This window comes from Anoplopoma fimbria, chromosome 3 (genome assembly GCF_027596085.1).
Source record: "Anoplopoma fimbria isolate UVic2021 breed Golden Eagle Sablefish chromosome 3, Afim_UVic_2022, whole genome shotgun sequence".
NCBI lineage: Eukaryota > Metazoa > Chordata > Actinopteri > Perciformes > Anoplopomatidae > Anoplopoma > Anoplopoma fimbria.
This window is the reverse complement of record NC_072451.1, coordinates 5,627,338-5,642,962: the sequence shown is the minus strand read 5'-3', so window position 1 is coordinate 5,642,962 and position 15,625 is coordinate 5,627,338. Positions and strand designations below refer to the sequence as shown.

The 15,625-nt window shown below is 37.5% G+C and overlaps 2 protein-coding genes across 2 annotated transcripts; both read right to left on the bottom strand.

Annotated features, from left to right (window-relative positions):
- Positions 1–497: 497 nt before the first annotated feature.
- Positions 498–4,838, bottom strand: LOC129088880 (protein lifeguard 1-like). The gene is made up of 6 exons (XM_054596137.1): positions 4,759–4,838; positions 3,370–3,674; positions 2,747–2,947; positions 1,972–2,100; positions 1,666–1,809; positions 498–827 (listed from the first exon to the last, which is right to left on the bottom strand). Exons 2-6 carry the CDS (start codon positions 3,661–3,663, stop codon positions 693–695), a joined length of 903 nt encoding a protein of 300 aa, XP_054452112.1. The 5' UTR covers positions 3,664–3,674; positions 4,759–4,838; the 3' UTR covers positions 498–692.
- Positions 4,839–5,761: 923 nt separating this feature from the next.
- On the bottom strand, positions 5,762–14,300 carry zgc:66427 (uncharacterized protein LOC406256 homolog). The gene is made up of 5 exons (XM_054596142.1): positions 13,589–14,300; positions 11,260–11,355; positions 10,976–11,081; positions 9,239–9,340; positions 5,762–8,409 (listed from the first exon to the last, which is right to left on the bottom strand). The coding sequence occupies exons 1-4, from the start codon at positions 14,073–14,075 to the stop codon at positions 9,283–9,285; spliced, it is 747 nt and encodes a 248-aa protein (XP_054452117.1). The 5' UTR covers positions 14,076–14,300; the 3' UTR covers positions 5,762–8,409; positions 9,239–9,282.
- Positions 14,301–15,625: the final 1,325 nt, after the last annotated feature.

The following is a 15,625-nucleotide window of genomic DNA, read 5'->3' as shown; positions in this document are numbered from 1 at the left end:
TGGTGTAGAGTTTCACTTCCTGAGGGCAAAAAACAATCCCTGACGGAAACTGCAAAATCCACCATTGTTTCACTCAGTCAGATGTCAATAATGGGTTTTCACTTGTCCAGATAAGTACAAAGTTAAAGATGGAACAATTAGGACACATTATCTAATTTGCGTTTGGGAGTACTTGACCTGAAAGTGTTTGGTGCCAGCTTTTGTCAGGCAGAAATTGTAATTGCATAAATTCTATTGTGCGTTTTTCAGTTTTTACACTTTAATAACAAAACAATTAAAAAAGAATTCAGAGAAAATCTGCTCAAAATGTTGCACATCTTTTTGTTCATGCTGCTTTATATCACATTCGTCCTTAAATCAATGTAAGCTGTATTGCGTTCAGTTTGGTCTCTGCTTTGATGCTGTATGAAACACAAATGGCTTTATGGATCTTTTTAATTATGTCTTATCAATGCAGAAAAAAAACAGAAATTGAATGCTTTAGTTTGTTTCGATAACTGTTGGTAATCATGCACTGCGAAATAAACAGATACAGTACAACGATATTTCATACAGATTTTTGTTTTTGTAGTAGTGTCAGTTAAAACAGGAGTTACAGTATATACATAATAATATAGACATTTTCATCTTGGAAACATTTTGGAGTATCAGTCCGTCTGTGTGTGTTTGTGTGTGTTTTATGTATTTTAGCTTCATCTCCTCCCCAGCAGGTAGAGGAAGATGAGCATTATGTCCAGGTAGATGTTGAGAGCAGCGTTGATGTACTCCTCTGGATCCAGACGGTAGCTCATCATCCCCATCATCAGCTGACAGTCAATCATCAGGAACTGAAGGGAGCAAGAGTTAGGACAGGGTGAGACAGTACCACCAGATAACACATTATATGTGTGTGCTTCCACACTTTCTTCCTCCTAATTGTACTTTAACGTCACTCGCCATCACTCATTATTACATTATCCAACGATTCTTAATTTGGACAGTTGGACAGTTTGAAGAGCCGAAATGCATTTTGGGTATGTTGAGTTCATGTCAAGTCAGCTCACGTCTCATACTCAGAAAAATTGTTGCTAATCAAGTATACACGCAGCCATTTCTCACTCATACACAATCCTCATACTGTTGTTGGGACACACTACAAACTCAATTTGGCATCACAGTTAGTGTGAATAGTATGTTAGTATGGGATTTTTCCAACAGAGCCTTCGACGTAGATGCCTTCAAAGCACCCACACACCCATTTTTCACAGGTGTTTTCATTTATTTTTCATTGAACATGTTAATAAGAGCCCCTGCGTGTGAATGCAAGGCCTTTACTGATGATAAAGAAACTTATTTAGCTGCTGTGCATGTGTCAGCTCTAAAATAAAAACCACGTCATAGCGTTAAATGTAAAAAAAGTACTTTAAATACACTGGAACTGTGTGTTTTTACGCCCCACAGAGCCTCCTTTTTCTCTCAGAAGATTTATTCAAAGCTGTGGTGGCAGACATGTTCAACAAGGAACCTGCAAAACGGCTATATATATCTGAAGGCATTAACAGCATATGAATGCTTTCATAAGTGGTACTATGTGTATTTTATATGATTTTGTTCCTTCTGCTTTTTAGCACTGGGAGTGTTGTATGGTATTAATATCATGGTATACGTTGTTCTTTTCTCCCGTACCAGTGAATACAGCAGAGCACCCAGACATCCATAGGCGACCTCACTGATGTAGGAGTAGTAGAAGGTGCAGAAGAACCCAAACATGACCACGTCCACGGCCAGAATCAGCAGAACACCGTACCAAACAGTGAAATCAAAACGAGTCTGCAAATAACACAGAAAAAAAAAAAAGTAAAGTGGGTCAATTGAAAGGTCACCAGATCGCTCTGCTCAATACAAACACACATCAGGATGTCTGTTGTCACAGGATGTCACAGGAATCATTTTTGAAATGCAGCTCTTTCTCTCTCAGCCTGGTTGTCTGACCTGTGCGGAGAATGCAATGATTGCGACAGAAATGACCATCGTTGCTGCCATAGTGATGACGACTGCAGTGGTGTCGTGGAAGGAGGCGATGGTTCCCGCCATGTAAGAAAAGCTCACGGTGACCACAACCTGTGGGCACAAAATTCAATGTGTTAAACATCAACATCATCAGAGAAAACTTGTTTTTGCTTTAATGATAGTTTCACTTTTAACTGCTTCAAGCAGAAACAGGTCCAGATTGTTTACATCTTTAAATAATCAGAGTTTTTTAGCCCTAAATGAAAAACGTGTTAAGTGCAGACATGCCCTCCCACATAACTCTAGCATTGTTTGTGCCATGCTCTGCATTGTGTATTTAACGTTCACAATAGAGGAAGAGCCTGTAGAGGAAACTGAGGTTTTCATTTGAAAACCAAAAAAAAGAATCAGTTTCTCAGAGCCGATTTAAATTTAAAGAGAGATCTAAAAGTTGTTAAAAACCAAGAAGTGAAAAAAGATTTGCCAAAATGTTTGATCATCACTACTTTAATTTCTTTACCATACTTGAATATATTCTCTAAAAGTATTTCACTTCTTTGTCAAGGACTGTTTCTGATCAAATATTCATGTCTCCTTTTAGAAAAAAAAAACTATGATCTACAATGGTGTCAGCATTAACTGTCCTTTGAGTCTATTATTTAAATGTTTTGTTGTATCGGTGACAGAATCTATATTGAGTGAAATTAATTTCCCAAAAAGATATTTGGGTATTTATTGTCCTGTATTCGTAACTCACCAATCCAACGATGTTCCAGGGATGACGTCGACTGAAGGACTTGCAGCAGCTGAGGGCCAAGGCGACCACGATGAAGATGACGAAGGAGCTGAGGTAGGCCCCCAGGTTGGTCTGCACCGCCTCTTTGACCACGCTGGAGAAGGTGAACACACACACCACACTGAAGGTGAACAGCAGCTGGAGAGTCAGGATGCTGAACACCTGCAAAGGGAAAGATGAAGAACAGGCACTTATAAAAACAAGGGAAAAAAGATTCTGTACAGCAACTGATATTAACAGCGTATAGAAAATGTTTCTTATAAAAGCTTTTATTTTGACACTGATCTGTGAACATTTATGGATTAGAAATGTAGATGTTGCTTGTCCAAGCATTCGCTAAAGAGTGATTTTTGGATTACCTATCTATCTGACCTATCCGTCCAGAATCTCTTATGCTTTATTATGCTTTGCAGTGTCCAGTTTCGTGTTGCAAAAATATATTTCCTCTGCTTTCTTTCCCTGTTAATCATCTTGTACGATCCCTGAAATTTCTCTTGCAAACTGCGACCCCTTAGGAGGGTCCCGAAAACAGGTCAGGAAGAATCTGGTGTAGAAAAAACGTGCCCATAGCGAGTCGTACAAACCTTTCTAACAAACGCTCTCCTCACTGTCTTGTCATCAAAAGAAGATGAGGCCATCAGTGGAGTTGTGTCCGACGAGGCCTCTGGGCAGATATCGGCGAAAGACTCGTACCCAGTTGTAGGCTGATTGATGCAATTTGTCTCGACTTTGGGTGGAGGGTACATTTCCGGGGCTGCAGAGTAAGGTGGAGGTTGCTGTCCTTCGTAGGAGTATAATGGTGGCGGAGTAGAGGGCACATCGTAACGAGGAGCGTCCAGTGTCTCTTTGGATGTGTGGGGCTCTGATGTGTCTGACATCGTGGAGGAAACTGTGGGTCCAAACACAGAGGTTCAGTCAAATAAATAGATGAACTTATGAGGAAGCAAACATATTGTCAAGCCTGCATGCAGGTGCAAGTAGACCAGGTTGTAAATTCAGTCAGTAATCGGTGTTCATCATTGATGAGAAAATAATGTGAGGAAGTTCAAAACAGCAGAAAAGGCATCTACTGTCTATCTCTGTGGGTTTAATTGAGGTCAAACACTGTTCACGTTTTTTAACATCTGCCCGTGAGCTCATACAGGGCTGCTTACTTTGTTGCTTTAGGAAGTAAAACATTAGGAAGTAAAACTAGACTTGTGGTGTTACTTCTCGTAATCCTGGTGAACATAGTGGAAATACAAGGGTTGTGTCATATTATTTCGTTTTTAGAAAATTCATGTAGTCTTTGGTTTTCCAACAGTCATCATATTCCACAAAAGTCCAGAGGTTTAATCAAGGTTCAATCTCCAAAAGCAGGAAATAACAGTAAGCAGACATTTTGACTTGTCATGACAGGAAAATGCACAGATGTTTCTAATAACATAAACAATTGCTCTGGTATATTCATGTCCTAGTCGGTGGTACTTACGTAAAAGTAGAAATGCTCTGTTACAAGTTAAAGTTCTGGATTCAAATGTAACATAAGTATAAGTACATTAGTATCACAAGTAAAATAAGTCATTTAGTTGACAATCTAAAACTGAATTAACTCAAATTAATAAAAAAAATAATAAGTTAAAACAATTAAAATAAAAAAAGAGCCATTGATGCATCTGCTAACTTTTCATTTTCATTTTAAATAATTTTAAAGCAAATTGGATGGTCCCACAGTGGTTCCACTTAAATGTTAAGTGTAAGTGTATGCATGAATAGATAAAAGTAAATGGGTAGATGGCAAATACATTTTTTTGTGATTTGAATAAACAGACCTTTTAAAGGGTTATTATCCAACCAAATGTTTGTTGAAAGTACCAGCAGAAGTAAACAGAAGGTATTGCTTTTACTCTGCAAATTAAGACAAAGTAAAAGCAATACTTTAGATACAGAACAAATGAAAACATAATAGAGAGTAAAATGAATGTTCTTCTTACCTTTTCTGCTGGATTATAGTTAAATCTGACACCACGCAGTGCTGTGTGAGGAAGAGACGACACAAAATGTATACCTCGCCTCGTGATGGGTGTTATTTATCCTCTCAAACTGTGGTATAGTTTCACTTCCTGGCAGCATGAAGTGAAGTAAAAAGCAAAACCCTGTCTGCGAGGACTCACTGCAGAAATTGAAAACTCCACTGTTGCTTCACAGTTGGTCAGAGGCTGTCAAAAGTCGGGTGTTGGGACTTCCAGGGGTGCCATGTCAGTAACACAGGGTCCACAAAAAACATGACTCTCCACACGAGTACATTTAATGCATAGCACGAGACTTTTTCAGATTTTTGACATTTTATAGACAAAACAATGAAATATAATTAATAATCTGCAGATTTATCATTTATGAAAGTTATCAGTAGCAGCACTAAGAGAATTAAATCTCACATTTGCAAACTATTACTGTATCTGTTCAGTTTAATATGCAAAAGATTTCATTATTGATAGAGGGGAGGAAAGAAGCTATAACTTAAGATGTTCCAAGTTTATCAGTTACAAAATTGAACAAAGTGTTGTTCTTTTAAACATATTTATTTAAAATGATTGGTGCCATCAGTTAGAAATGTCATTTAAAGTGTCAGTCCTGGTCCGTTTGTTGGGTCAACTAAAGTGCTTTTTCCAGCTGAAAGATAGACACTCTTTTGTAACAACAAAATAAAATAACACAATTAAACACATTTGATCACCTCTTTGGGGCGGGATATTTGTCTCCTCTACTGTGATTGGACGCCTGGGTTTTAAATTGAGCATTGAGTTGTGGAGTTTTCAGATTTTTTTTGGTGCATAGCTATGTCTTTAAGATTGACACTTTAAATTCTTAATAAATTAAATCTCTTCAGGATGAGTCTGTCATGTTTTAGGTCTCACTAAACGTTTTACACGAAAGACCACGATACCCACCAGTGACACTTAAAAACACAAAACAGACGTTCACAAAACATCTCTCACACATATTTATTGTAAAAAATACATATAAAAAACAATTTCTGAGACATACAAAAGATCGGAGCTTAGAAACAGTATATTGAACAGACAAAGACCAAGCCATTTTCTTGAATTGCATTACATATTTACAATTTAATAAATAAAATTCAATTTGTTTCGTTTTTTTTTTTTTATATACCAGAGTAAAGGCAGATTGTCCATATCTTGGGGGTGCAGATACCGCTGTGGTGACTCTTTGAAAAAAACATTCTCATCTAATACATTGACTTCAAAAGCACAGGGCAGATGACGGACCAGTGCCCTGAAATTCAAAACCAAGGATTTAGGGACATTTATACAAAATACCGCCCTTGGTACGAGAGGAGCTAGTTTACACACAGAGCGTTTCTATAGCATTGGTAATGATTGAGGTATTGCACCACACAGGTTAGAGGGGGTAAGAAAGTAAAGAGAGTAATGTGTGGTTTTAGATTGTCTTATCTTTATCGACAACCCAAACACCACATCCAAACCCCCCGTAACACACACACTCTCTCACACACTCACACTCACACACACACACACGCTCACACCCAACCCTCCCAGCCAAAGTATACAACATCATAACTTATCACCACAACAAATGTAACATCTAATGATCTCTGCACTCTCTCACACAATGCCCCCAAATTCACAGACATACTTTTGGCATTATTTTGTTTTTACTCTCTAATATAAAAGAAAAAAAAAAAAAAAAGAAAGACATGCACAGGGCTGCCCTCTAGTGGCCAGAGAAGTCGTAGCACCTCAGACTGCAGAACTCCAGGGACCAGAGAGAAAAGTAAACTTAACCAGTGTTTCACTGGGCTGACCTCTAATCTGATCCATACCACTTTTGGATGTAAACACACCGATCAGACAGCAAAAGCAATCAATTCATGTTTTTTTGTTCTTTCTCTGTGAACAACCTGTGTCAGAGAGCATCTGTTGAGCAACCTAACTTTTGGGCCTCCGTCTCATTTCAGCCTGAAAATACACTACAAACACCTGCTTGCACAAGAACCCCTTCACCAGGCAAAGGCAATCAACACACGCACAAAAAAAAGGCAAAGGAAAGCTGTTTAACACATTTAGCAATGATCGTAACGTGATGATATAATATCTAAAAATCCTATAAAAAAAAAGGAGGGAAAAAGTGGTGGAGGCTAGTTATGTAATAATTAACCATCAGCTGTCCATAGCCTCCAGTGTTGGGGGGAGAGGCAGATGCCACATGGTGTAAACATGCCCCAAAAATTACATCCCTCAGCCCATCCGTCCCATTTATCCCTCCTCAATCTGGCATTAATGATACCAGATGGCAAACTGTCGATTGGGCTCTGGTCCAAAATATCCGTACTACACCCCTAAAGAGTGTTTGAGAGTGAGGAGGGAGAAAGGTGGAGAAGTGGGACTAAAAAGCAAAAAAAAAGCATTCAAAGTACAACGGGACAGCGTGAGCCGCCACGTTGCGTACCAATGCCACGTGTGACGGGATGTTTGTAGTAAAAAAAAAAAACTAGCATTAAAAATAAAAAAAGGGTAACCCGCTTTGACCAAGCAGACGTCTGGGCGATTTACAGTAAACACACACACACACACACACACATTCACACTTTTCCTGAATACACAGCCTTGCTGAGGGCATTTCCTGTCCCTGATCATTCAAACACACGCATACATACACAACTTGCGCACGTACAAACCTAATCCCAGACCTTATGTGAAAAAAAATAAAAAAATAAATCAGCCTTGAAGGACAAAAGTGCTCAAATTGGTGCAAACACCAGCGCTACTATGGCCCAATATGAAATACCTACAACCGTCCTACACTCAGCAAATAGCAGCACATTAATCTCAGCGCCAATTAACCACCTACAAAAAAAATGACCCAAAAAAACAATTAGCCCCCAAACTCCCCCTGAAATGTTTACAGGCAATATAAAAAAAAGAATAAACACTGATTAACGGCAGCCCCCCATTCACCAAAAAACAAGCCCTCAACCTCCAGCTGGTTCAAAATAAAGCCATGTGGTTACAGTTCATGCTTTCGGTTCGAGGTTGGTTCATTTTGGGGGATAGCCGAGGAAACAAAACATTCATCCAATGTATGACATGGAACAATACTCTTTCTGCAAAATACTTTCTCATAAAATTACCAATCCCGTTTTTGGATGGAGAAAAACTACGCAGGAGAGGATCCAGAGTCACAGTTAACTTGTTTTTTTCTGTTCTTATCCCAGTTCAAGATCTTTTTTTTGGGGCAAGTTCCATCGTTCTGGGATGATAATGTTTGACTTTTTAAAAATGATATATATATATAGATATGTTCCGCGGATTCCGAAACATAGAAAGGAAACCTTCTCCACTTGTGTTCCAACAAGAGTCTCGACCAGAGATCAGATGGAGACGGAGCAGCTCTTTTTACTGATGTTTGGCTTGAAATGGTCTAGACCAAGTTGAAAATTGACCGATCCAAACGGGGGCGTCGGGCGTCGCTACCTGGAGCTTCTTCTTAGGATCATGTGTTCCCCACTCTATATAGGTTTACGTCTGAGAGGGACAGTGGGCTTTGATTTGTTCAATTACACATTTTTTTATTGGGTCTTTATTGGGATTCAGTGTAGTCTCCTGTAAGGGGCGGAAAAAAAGGACGGAGTGGACATTAGACAAAGTCATGCATACTTTAATGATTGTATTAAATATAGTCTGCAACATGGATTGGTAATATGTTTGAACTCAATATCACATTATTCAGTGAAATGTATCATATGATGTGGCAAATGCAAGCAAAATCACATAAAATAGTTAAACAAATGTTCTACTGTTATGCAGCACATAAAACAAAACATATGTTGCCTTTTGTTAGTTTTTAAATTACATTAAAGGGCCTGAAAATTGAAATGTTGTTAATATGCGACTTTAAGAGCTAAAAAGATTAGTAGATAAACAACAGAAAACTATTTGGCATCTATTTAGCTAATTGATTAACTGTCTAAGTCAAGAGGACTTTGTCTGACAGATATTTTTCTCAAGAGGATATTCTGCATTTTATTCGATGATGAGAAGAATTGTTGGTTGCGTCTCTAGTTTGTTTTTGTTTGACATATGAAGGATTTTGTTTAAATTGGATGTACAATAACTTGGACTGGACTTTAAGCCCTGATACTTATTTTTATTACAAACTGTAATGTGTCTGTCAAACACCGAAAACTGTCACAAAATGGATTTTTGTGCTCTTTGTTTCTTTCTTTTTTATTAAGGAAAAGTTCTTATTCAGGTTCTTTTGTTCAGTCATTTTACATTTAAGAAGCTTTTTTTTGTTACATGACACAAAAATGGTTGTGGTTTCTAAAAGTAAGCCATATAAAAAAGGAGCATTTGGTATCCATACTAAAAAAATGACAAATCTGTTAATTGGACGTCCTGGTCGTTTAGTGAGTCTTATAGTCTTACATACCTGAGTCAGGTTGGTCACTGTGCAGAATACATGTGACCCACAGGTCAATCAAAGGGATGTTCAGGGCAGCAGGGTTTCACCTTGGACCAGGAATCAATGCAGCTACAGGGAGAAATAACAGGAAAGACCGGGTGGGGACAAAAAAACATTATATTTTGATTAGCTCATGTTAAATGTGTCAGAACCTCTACGATGGGTTTTTGAAGTCAGACCAGAGAGAAGATGCAACAAGTGTAATGAGCTAGTACTTACTTTTACAGATTCTGTTTTGCCTCAACAAAACAAAATCTGCAACTATTGTTGATTTCCCATTAGAAGTTTTGAGTAATATTTCTAGCAAAAATTGCCAAATATAACTAGTTGCAGCTTTTCAATCGTCATAATTTGCTCCATTTTCTCTCCCTTCTGTGATAATAAAAGGAGTAGCTTTGGGATTTTAAACAGTTGGTCAAATAAAACAAAAGCAGTTTGAAGATATTGCCTCAAGCTTTAAAATATTTTGATGCCATTTGTTCACCTTTTGCTGACATTTTATAGACCAAATGATTTATTAACTTATTGTGTAACTAGTCAAATAAGTGTAGGGTTGTTCCTTGCAATAATATATGAATTTCGTTAGAAGTGACTTTTCTCTTTTGTAAAGGGTGTTAACTTCCTAAAATTCCATTTTTTTCCCAAATCTCAGTTGCTCCACTGGGTGGACCAGCATATGATTACACAGCAAAACAGCCACACCTACAAACTGTGGCAGAAAACTGACAGCTTATATGCTTTATGACCAAAAGTTAGTTATGTTATGTGTTTTATCTGAGATTACATTTTTCAACTTATCCATCACATTTAAGCAATTTGGACTGCTTCAAAACACAGTTTTGGGGGGGAAAAAAATAGCAGGCCGGATTTTCCCTATGAGGGATTTCCTAATCTTGGTAAATGTTCGAGTCTCGACAAGTCCGATCACAGTCTGTACTGAAATTGTGGAAAACCAATGACTCCTTGAAAGTTGGGGAAAAACCATAAGTGTGGAACATTACAGCACGCTTTGAAAAGGCAAATGACTGAAGAAGTGAACGGGCTGAAACATGCATGAACACTGGTGATCCTTAAACAACGTCATGGTTATTTCTTTTCACTAGAAGTTTCAAAGCAATTACAAAAGTCTTTGCGCTATGTCTGTGAGAACGTCTAATTAAAATGTGATAACGATGCAGTTATTATCACAGATGTGAAAGCTCTATTGGCAAATATTCACAAAATGAACTTTGTAAAATAAACAGTTAAGAGGACAGAAGCACACAAACTGCTTACTGTTTTCTTTTGCTACATTAAAGGAACATATTCTGGCTCTTATACCGACTACACTTTTCTCATGTTCAATAATAAGACTCTTAACTGAGCTGTGGTTGGTGACATATTGTGGTAAAGGACAACGGGTCTATAATAATCAGAAATGTGCAGAGATATGTGCACTAGTACAGAACAACATATATTTTTTAAACTGTACCTGCATTTATATATTCATATATTTATATATATATACACACACACATATTCATATTTATAACATTAGCTTTTTTCTTTTCTGCTGATCCGATCTGTGACTTTAAACTATGACACGATCCAAACTGTGATCGGTTGCACCTCTTACTAATTTGCATTACACACTCTCCTCTTTACATTTGTACGTTTGCATTTTTCGTATAATGCAAATACATCAACTGAACTTTTTTTTTTTACCTCTTATGGTAGACGCAGAGGCAAGCCAGCCTGGCGATGGTCTCTCCCTGTACCAGATCCTCCAAACAGATGGAGCACTCTCCGCTGTCTTTACTGAGCACATCCGCACACACACACACACACACACACACACACACACACACACACACACACACACACACACACACACACACACACACACACACACACACACACACACACACACACAGGAACAATGAGTTTTTCCAGCCTTTTAAAAATAAAACAACACAGGCATCAGGCCATTTCTGTGATAGGACACTTACTGTTGTATGGTAGGGGAGGAGACGTGAGGCAGCTCAACAGGTGATCCTCGATCCGACCCCCCGGGAAGGACTTAGAGCAGAAAGGACAGCGGATATCTGCGAGCAGAGCGGAGAGACAACAGGGTTGAGATTAACACATGTGTCACACAGAGCGGGACATAAATATTAGATGATGTGCACACACATGGCGCACAAGTGCTATGTTTGGACATCTGGATGACACAGGATGACTTGGCAAACCCAGAGAGCAGGCTGAAACACAATCAGTCTTTCTAATCTCGGAGATAGTGTGAATGATGTGACCTCCGGTGTAACTGAACCAAAAATAGTTTGAATCTTTATTTTACTTTATGCGCTAAGCGTTGCAGTGACATGCCCCCACTAGAGCCGTGGTGGATGGGACAGACGCTGTGCCTTGCTGCTCTACATTTCACTTCCTCCATCTATGATCTGCTGCCAACAGTGAGCGGGCATGAGAAGTTGTGACCCACTTCCCTAGTCTTGCTAGAGGGCTGGCCTGGGAAAACCCACCACTCTGTTGTGTTTTGGCTCATAATGTCATGTTTACCATCTTCTTCTCCACTGCCGACCAAGTGTGCCTTTTCACTTCCTCTGCAGACTCAAGTTCCCGTTTTAAAGCCCTTGGAACAACAAAGGCGGGTAGCTACTTAATGTTTTCGACTTGCATGCCGCAGGATTTGCTTCTGACAATAATTGTCCACAGGCCTTGTGATATGAAAGAGCTCGTATGTCACCACTTCCAGTTTTTCCACGTCATAGCTCTGCTTCATACAATAGGGGTCTCTGATGATTTACGTCAGTATGCGAGCACGGGGAAAGAGATTATCTGTTCAGGAATGTAAATCCATTTTAATGGGCTGCACTGGGAGATATTGTGATGCAAAATTCATAGTGTTTTATGAGACTAAATGTCTGAGTTTGTGTAATAATTCAACTGTCATATTCAAAGTTTGGAGTGACGTGTTAAATTTCCTCTGACTTTGTTTTACTATTATGGCTACAGAAAGTTGACATTGAGTACTCTTACCTAAGGTATTCCCCTACTTAACTGTCATATCCAAATTACTTTTATTTTCTCTTTACAGAAGTCACCCACCCTAAAGAAGTACTACCCTGAGCCTTCCACTTAGCACTTATTGTATTCGTATTAGTTTGTTTCACTTATTGTATTCGTATTAGTTTGTTTCACTTATTGTATTCGTATTAGTTTGCTCTGACGAGTAGTTCTCTTGAAAACCTATGATGAATACACTTATTGTAAGTTGCTTTGGATAAAAGCGTCTGCTAAATGACTGTAATGTGATGTAATGTTTTAATTTAAATATCAGTTATCTGTGGAAGCATCAATCAACCCACATTGTGTCACATTTTTATGCCAAGGTATTGAGTAATATAATTTGACATAAACTGATATTGCCAAGCTCTAACACCATACAATAATTCAATGTATCCATGTGTGTGAGCTAAGGTAAATTACCAAACATCCACTACTGATGGAAACAAGCCAATATTGTGACAAGTGTTATTTATGCAGCACAATTAAAAAATACAAATTGCACTTTGCAAAGTTTTAAGTTTTTAGTGTGTAGCTTTTAAATGCTGTTTTTAAATGTCTGTAAAGCGTCTTTGAGTACTCTATAAATAAAATGTATTATTATTATTATAATACAAGTATTATTATTATTATGTTATTATTATATTATTACATTATTATTATTACATTACGATATTATCATATTATTATATATATATTATTATTATTATTATATTTATTATTATTACATTACGATATTATATATTATTATGATATATTATTATGATTATATTATTATTACTATATTATTTTTATATAATTATTATTATATATTATTTTTATATATTATTATTATTATTATTATTATTATTACTATATTATTATTATATTATTATTACTATATTATTTTTACATTATTATTTATGATATTATTATTATACTATATTATTATTACATTACTATTATTATTATATTATTATTACTATATTATTATTACTATATTACTTTTACATTATTATATTATTATTATGATAGTATTATTATGATATTATTATGATATTATTATTATGTATTATATTATTATTATGATATTATTATGATATCATTATTATTATTATATTATTATTACTATATTATTATGATATTATTATTATTATATTAACATTATTATTGTATTATTATGATATTATTATGATATTATGATAGTATTACGATATTATTATGATATTATTATATGATATTATGATGCTATCATTACTACATAAGTGGACTTACTGCCGTGCCGGTTGTTCACACGGTAGAGGCCGATCCACGCCTCCGACACCGGCCGCTGGTGCGCTCCTCTGACCCGGGCGGATCTGGCGCCCACGCTGCGGCCGGAAGAGTGTCGACTCCCGGGCAGCCGCTCGGAGAAAGTGCGTTGCGGCGTGCGGCCTGTCTCCTCCACGGACTGATGCTCCTCCACCTCCTCCACCTCCACCTCCTCGGGAGTCTCCTCCGGTCTCCCCGCGCTGCTGTCATCCTCCGCGGGGCTCCCGTCCGCGCTGCTGGCCCCGTGCTGCGGCCCCGGGTCTTCGTCGCTGCCCTCCTCCGACCGGCTCCGGTTGGCCTCCGTGTCCTCGAAGCTCCCGGAGAAGTCGACCACGAGGCTGGTGGGCCTGGCGCAGCGGGGTCGGCGGTACGAGTCCCGCTTCGCTCCGTCGGAGGAGGAGGAGGAGGAGGGAGCCGGCTCCTCCTGCAGACGACTCGCTCTCGTACCCATCTCTCACAAGCCAACGGGGCCGATTCAGCTTCCGCAACGAGGAGGAGGAGGAGGAGGAGGAGAGGGGGAGCGTTCACCTCGAAACGACCCTTAAACTGTCTCCTTTGGATAACAACACCTGCCTGGCGACGAGGCCAGACGTAGGCGATGAGTGTGATGTGACGTCCCCCTGTCTCCCTCAGTGTGTCCGTTCTGTCCACATCTTCCTTTCTGTTCTGACGAGCCCCGTTCTCGCTGCTGCAGCGGAAATAGAGCGCAGTCTCTTCCGCCTTTGCGCCTTTGCTCGAACAGTTACGGTAGTGACGCCCGAGCAGCTTGTAATCTAAGTTTTTTTTTTTTATTATTATTTATTTATTTTTATTTATGTGTTTTTTTTTTAATTATTATTTATTTATTATTTATTATTTTATTATTTTCATTTTTTTTATTTATTTATTATTTTTTTTATTTTTTTTTTTTTTATTTAACATTGTAAATGTTGTGTTTCTATATAATATAAAAAAAAAAAAGTAATTTTGCTCTTGTGACTAGGCGCCTATACATGTGTCGTTACGGTAAAAAAAAAAAGTACACAAAATACTGACCAATCAGCGCGCAGAAGACTTGTAGTCTAAACATTAAAAACAGTTTTTATTATTTATTTTTTCATTTATTTACATTATTTACATTTTTATGTTATAAATGTTGTGTTTCTATATAATATAAAAAAAAAAGTAAAGTAAAAAAGTACACAAAATATTGACCAATCAGCGCGCAGAAGACTTGTAGTCCAAACATTAAAAACAGTTTTTATTATTTATTTTTTATTATTTATTTATTTATTAAACTGTCTCCTATCCCCTCGGAGCTTTGGATAACAACACCTGCCTGGCGACGAGGCCAGACGTAGGCGATGAGTGTGATGTGACGTCCCCCTGTCTCCCTCAGTGTGTCCGTTCTGTCCACATCTTCCTTTCTGTTCTGACGAGCCCCGTTCTCGCTGCTGCAGCGGAAATAGAGCGCAGTCTCTTCCGCCTTTGCGCCTTCGCTCGAACAGTTACGGTAGTGTCACCGCGACGCCCGAGCAGCGTGTAATTTGTTTTTTTTAATTTAAGTTTTTGTTTATTTTATTTATTTTATTTATTTTTTTTTTTATTTATTTTTTTTTTTTATTTTATTTTATTTATTATTTTTTTATGTATTTTTTATTTAATTTTTTATTTATTTAACATTGTAAATGTTGTGTTTCTATATAATATTGAAAATAAAAAAATAAAAAGTAATTTTGTTGTGTAAATATGTGTATGTTATAAATGTTGTGTTTCTATATAAAATTAAAAAAAAAAAGTAATTTTGCTCTTGTGACTAGGCGCCTATACATGTGCCGTTACGGTAAAAAAAAAAAGTACACAAAATACTGACCAATCAGCGCGCAGAAGACTTGTTGTCTAAACATTAAAAGCAGTTTTTATTATTTTTTTATTTATTATTTATTTATTTACATTATTTACATATTTATGTTATAAATGTTGTGTTTCTATATAATATAAAAAAAATTAAGTAATTTTGCT

Bases quoted from the DNA above. Each gene is read 5' to 3' on its own strand.
- LOC129088880 (XM_054596137.1), bottom strand. From the start codon at position 3,663: ATGTCAGACACATCAGAGCCCCACACATCCAAAGAGACACTGGACGCT. The intron at 2,101-2,746 runs GTGAGTTACGAA...TTGTGCCCACAG, and splicing joins CCTGGAACATCGTTGGATTG to GTTGTGGTCACCGTGAGCTT. The intron at 828-1,665 runs GTACGGGAGAAA...TGCTCCCTTCAG, and splicing joins GTGCTCTGCTGTATTCACTG to TTCCTGATGATTGACTGTCA.
- zgc:66427 (XM_054596142.1), bottom strand. From the start codon at position 14,075: ATGGGTACGAGAGCGAGTCGTCTGCAGGAGGAGCCGGCTCCCTCCTCC. The intron at 11,082-11,259 runs GTAAGTGTCCTA...TGTGTGTGTGTG, and splicing joins TCCTCCCCTACCATACAACA to CGGATGTGCTCAGTAAAGAC. The intron at 9,341-10,975 runs GTAAAAAAAAAA...TTCTCCCTGTAG, and splicing joins CTCTGCGTCTACCATAAGAG to CTGCATTGATTCCTGGTCCA.